This window comes from Borostomias antarcticus, assembly GCF_949987555.1.
Source record: "Borostomias antarcticus genome assembly, chromosome: 1".
In the NCBI taxonomy this organism is placed as follows: domain Eukaryota; kingdom Metazoa; phylum Chordata; class Actinopteri; order Stomiiformes; family Stomiidae; genus Borostomias; species Borostomias antarcticus.
The window spans coordinates 17221742-17227741 of NC_140234.1; the positions used below are offsets into that span (position 1 = coordinate 17221742).

At 40.9% G+C, this 6000-nt stretch overlaps 1 protein-coding gene across 1 annotated transcript; it reads right to left on the bottom strand.

The window, feature by feature from the left end:
• Positions 1-2868: 2868 nt before the first annotated feature.
• clrn1 (clarin 1) lies at positions 2869-5733 on the bottom strand (the record flags this gene model as incomplete). Its single annotated transcript, XM_084442218.1, has 3 exons — positions 2869-3134; positions 3858-4037; positions 5481-5733. The coding sequence occupies 3 exons, from the start codon at positions 5731-5733 to the stop codon at positions 2869-2871; spliced, it is 699 nt and encodes a 232-aa protein (XP_084298344.1).
• Between the last annotated feature and the right edge of the window lie 267 nt (positions 5734-6000).

Consider the following 6000-nt stretch of genomic DNA (forward strand, 5'->3'; position numbering starts at 1 on the left):
CATCTCTGTGTTGCGGTCGATCGTGTCTTTATCGTCCTCCATCTGCAAGGGGCATACCATAACAAAGTGTGACGTCAGGTACCCCCGACGAATAAAACATCACCCTTATGGTAGGTGTTCGAAAATATTGTAAGGTAGGCTATGTGCAAATGTTGACTTTGCAAACTTTGAATGCGAAAGATTTTCATGTCGACCTTGACCCCTCTGTCAATCACGATTTGCACTAGGCCCAGCCCACCATAACGTTACCTGGGCATTTGCAGCTAGTGAGTCAGAGCAGCCCGATCAGAGACATACAAAATAGAACCGAATTAGTTTAAGCTGTCCCCAATGTTTTATTTTCTCCAAGTAACCTTGGCACAGCAATATCGTGTTTTCCCTGGCCCACCACCACCGCTAGGCCTACCCACATCTTCCCTTTTCTTATCTGCACAGCTGAGAAAACGTAGGCTATCACCCTATTCAGTGTAAAGTAGGCCTACATAAATAAAGCAGGCTAATCTGGGACTTAAAGAGGAAGCTGAAACTGTGCATGTGTTGGTCTATTAACTGAATTAGACATTAAAGACCAAGTAGGCAACACTCCAATTTGGTTTCTTTCATTTTTACAGATAGTTAGATTGTATAAAGCAAAGTTGATTGCAATAATACTAGCTCTTATTGATTTAAGTTCAGTTTTCAGTTTTCCTCATGCAACAATTGAATACACAACACTGATATTACTCCATGGATGACAATCACGCTAGAAATGCAAAACACAAGCACAACGTCCCTACTGTCTCTGCCATCATGCTACAGTATAAAAATACTATAAATTAAACAATTTAATGGTGGAGAAGGAACATCACACAACAAAGCAACTTTGACTTTATAAAAAGATGTTATTTGATGATTGATTTATTCCTTTATTTAAGTGTCATGCTACAAATGAAGCCCAGCCCATATGGACTACAGTATAAGACACTTTTCATTCAGTTTTCAAAAACAGAGATCAAATATGTAACTATAAACATCCAAGATATAACAAGGTAGTTATAATACAATATAAAACACCAACACACATGCCTGTGAACGCACACATATCAGGTCAGGAGAGCCTGACTTACTTAAAAAACAGAAATTGCCTTCTATTAGCCCTTAGAAATAAAATTGGCAGTCCTAAATACTTGCACCTTAAATAACCACTCCAACCTATGGCCATCATCTGCCCAGAATAGCTCAGGGTTTTCCTTTTAATTTCAGCAAACAAGGGAATCCTCATATAATGTACAACAAAACATGGGAGGAAATTCATTTTCGACATCTTTTACATACACTAAGGGACATTTTGTCTTATTAGTGATTGTACATTTAAATAAACATGTAAAGAAAACAAGTGTATGCCAATCACTGCACATGGTCTGTTCATTTGCATGAAACATATTAGCAATATCATATAATAATAGCACTACATATTACCGTATGTTAGAGATTAGGTTTGCATCACACATTGACCATGAATATAGAACATGCCAATCAATAAAATCACCTATTGCCTTATTGGTAATTAGAAAACAGGATTCCCTTGCATTCATGCAGTTATATTAAAGAATACTACAGCAGACAGCAGGACGTCTTACCTTGTTTCAATGTGCTATCAAGCCCAACAGCTCTATAGCAGAATGACAGCCTACAGGCTTCTGGTGAAAGGAGTCAAGTTGACTGCAACCTTGTTGTCTTCAGCATTTATCTGGACCTTGGCGTATTCAGGAGGTAACTAAGATACAGCCCCCTGTCAGACAACTTGAAATGTTCTCTGTTGTACTGTGTAGCATGTAGGAGTGGCCTCAAATGTATTCATGTACAGTATGTCAATATGTTTGATAGACTCCCATGGCAACTCTGTTTTCTGCTGTGTTGTGTTGTATTGTGCTTCATGAGGTATTGTGGTTGGCTTGTGGAAAACATAAATACCTTTCAAAGAAATTATGATTTCATTTTTGTATTGTTTAGAGCCAAAATGAATACAGGAGGGGGGGTACATTCAATAAAATGGTCTTACATTAGTTATGCCAAAGCCAAAACACAAATCTATAAACAAAACTCAAACTATAGAAAATGTATGGTGATAATAACAATATTAAAATTGGCACATTGTGTGGATAATTCACCATACAAAAGTTGACCAAACAAGCAAAATGATACCTACAGTCTTTAAATATTGGGTACCACTGTATTTTAAGGGCTCCTTAAAGATGGGTTGTAGATACTCAACTAACCATCAATAAACATCCAGATTTCCACTTAGACAGACATTCATTTTACCAGTTGCAGTTGATAGTTTCTTGATAGTACACATAGTCATATATAGGCAAAAAAGTGTGACCTAACTTGCAATTTCAAGTCACTGCATGTTTAAAATGTAGTTATTTGTTTAATGCATTCATTTCCAAATAAATAGCTGTAGTTCACAGTGCCTTATCTGGTCAGTCATCACTCATTGTTTAGCTCGTATAGTGCTCTTTTTCTAAGGAGAGAATGGCAGTGGGAGGGGATTGTCATTCTATGAACAGATGAGAGTGAAACTAAATATATTCAGTACCTTTCACCAATTTGACCACCGTTTAACAAGATACCACAAGTAACAACAAGATGGAAAAACAAGAAACCACCCCCTCAAAGACTCAGGGCTGTTTTCTTAACAAGGGCAGCCAGGTGCTCATCTCCTGTTCTCATCTGAAGGACAGCTAGCTTGTCATGGGAGGGAGAGCAGAGGCCTGAGAGGGTCAGATTTGCTTGGTTCTTTCAACAGGAAGAGCCAAGTCCTAAGACTTAGTGATAATGGGTGAGGCTCGGTGTCACTTTAGGGGGGGACAAACAAAGGCCTGGTCAGTACATGAGATCTGCAGCCCCGGTGTTCACGTCCGACTCTTTGGCCTCCTGGAAGGGGAACTGGATTCCGGCCACGCGGATCAGCAGGACGTTGAGGCTGTGAAGGAGAAAGGTGAGGAAGACGATCCAGAAGGAGTGGTCGTACCACTCCGTGTACGTCTTGAAGGTGTAGGTGACCTCGTTGAAGTTTGCGATCTTGTCCGTCAGCCGATGCAGCTTCACTTCACAGGCAAACAGGATCATCACCAGGCAGCTGCAGACACCTGCTCAGACGGAGAACACTGGCTTTTACAATCTCAATCACAGCTTAAACAGCGTTATATATGTGACATGCCCTTTTCTATTCTAATTCAATTTGATCGCATATCAATACCAAAATAATACCTCTAGTAACAACATTGTAGTTACATGTCATGTATAAATACAGTATTGTTAACTAGTGTGTGCACATTCTAGGAGCTAACGGAAGAACATTTCACGACTCGTTATACGGCGCCTGTCTAATGTAGGATGTGACAAATAAACCTGCTAACTTTGACTTCAGAGACATATTGTACTGTAGTGACTTCATAGTAGCCCAATCAAATCATTTTCTTACCCATGAAACTTGGCAACAGCGTTTGTTTGAATAGCCCCACACAGCTATTAGCCTAAATAAAGACTCTTGTCTCTACTAACTGAGAAAGATCTATTTTAAGCCTGGTGCTGTGTTTCTTAATCGAGGCCATTATTTGGATGGGTGGTTGAATAGCCTATCAATACTGCACCGTGTCCTGATTAAAGGGTAGCAACTGTACCTGATACTGGTTTTAAAGATATTTTAAAACCAGGTCATTCTGGAAAGTCAATTTTCTAGACAATGCCTGTTCAGACACTTTCTCTGTTTAATCATTTCATTATTTGACTCTGATAATAATGATAAATGGGTGGGTAGGATAGGCAGGCTACTGTAAAATAACATGTTGGTGTTTATGTGTTGAACTCACAGCAGACGAAGGTCCAGAGGTAGAGACCCAGAGGCCCATGCAGCGTTTCATAGGGACTGCCGAAGGCGTTGAACATGAAGAACCCAGTCGCCACACTGGAGAAGAGGATTAGTGCTCCACAGAAGATGATCACCGTCACATGAAGACTGGCTGGGATGACATCCACTAGGTCTGGGAAAACTACAGTGAGATAGAGGACAACATGGAGAGGTGAGTGCGTTTATGATAATTATGTTTCACATGAAATGTTTAAACATGCAACCCAGGGCAGATGCACCAGATAGGGAACAAACTGTTTTTGTTCATGTCAACTAAGCGTGGTTAGTAAGATGTCTGGTCAAGCAGAAACTGAGTGTACTCCAAGCCTCATTAGTGCAGAATTGCATTATGTCACATAGTCCAACAAAGGTTCACTCTATTCATTGGGCTTGTGCTGGTCTGAAATGTTTATTACCTCCGCCCCAGCGACAGTGCAGGTCGAGGGGAAATGTTTTTGGTAGCGTGTTTGTTTCTTTGTTTGTTCGTTCATTTGTGAGCAGGATTACGCAAAAACTACTAGACCGATGTCCATGAAACTCGGTGGAGGGGTGTAGCATGGGCCAACTTAGAACCCATTAAATCTTGGAGCAGATCCGAATGACGGGGCGGGTCCTTGAGCCACCAAAACACAGCCAGCCATTCACCTCCATTCATTTTTTGGACTAGGATTACACAAAAACTACCCGACCGCTTTTCGTGAAATTTGGTGGAGGGCATGTAGCATCAGTCAACTAAGAACCCATCACATTCTGGAGTGGATCCAAATCATGGGGCAGGTCCATGAGCTCCCCAAACATGACCGGGCCGACCGTTCACTTCCATTCATTTTTTTGGACTAGGATTATACAAAAACTACCAGACCGCTTTTCATGAAATTCAGGGTGGTAGCATAAGCCCCATTCAATTTTGGTGCACACAGTCACAGAGTGCATTCAGGGGAGGGGTCTGTGCTATCTGAGCACCATTTGTAGTTGTTACTGGAAACCCTGCAAACTCAAAAGTAAGCAGTTACAGTAGCCTATACTTACTTTTTCTGAGTTATTGAGGGGCCAGTTGATGAGAAAGCTTTTTTGTTTATTGGGCATTTCTCCACTAGGTTTTGGATCTGTTATACTTAAAATAAAAGAGAAGCTGTACTGCCTTTCTCACAGTACGCTATCATATTCACAACTTGGACTGGCTTTTTAATAAATGCCCCCTTGACACGCTCCACGATGTGTAGTCCAATCTAATCTGTCAGCGCAAGCAATTTTCCAAACCATTCAACCAATTTAACAGCCAAGGGATATAGATTTTAGAATTAGATCATAGAGGCCTACAAACATTTCATCATCTAACTGCCACAAGCCAAAGGCTGGTAGCTAATTAATCCAGCTAGGCTATTTTTTATTTTCAAATGTATTGCCATTGAGCTGTTTTATTGTAGGCCTAACTGTTAATGTGGGGCGTGTGACTGCGTTGTTGTTGTTTTCTTTGAATGTAGCGTTGTTGTTGTTTTCTTTGAATAATATATGAGCAGGCTAAACAATTGAGTTTCATCCTGTAGATCCACAATTTCTTCTCAATTGGAATTAAATTACTCACACGAAAATCTGAAGACTCGCCAGCCAAGTCCACACCGCTTCACTCTCTGTCCGTGAAAAAGCCCATAGTTAACACTCCCGACAAATTTGTCTAGTTCATGTCCAGACGCATTCACTAGTTGAGCCCCAGTTTTACATAGAACAGTCCCGTTTACCCAAAACGGAGTGCCCATCGCTGCCGCTACAATGAGAACGCAGGCAAAACTCAACACGCCCGCAATAGAAAATATAATTTTCTTTTGTCGACTTGGCATGATGAGACTTAACTTGTCTGACTAGCATTGTTCATCTTCAGGTGGTGTCCACAGGTTGGGAATTCTTAGAGGCAAATAGTTCCCACTCCAAATAATGATGTTATTCCGTTATAGTCTACTGTAGGTAGGCCGATCAAGTCCAATCGTGATCGGTAGCCTACCGTGTTACGTCTCTAACATGTCCGGTAGGTATTAGGTTTCATTGCTGGTTTTCGTGGCTCATCGTCTCCAAGTAACCAAGGTTTTAAATTTCGGGGACCGCCTGAG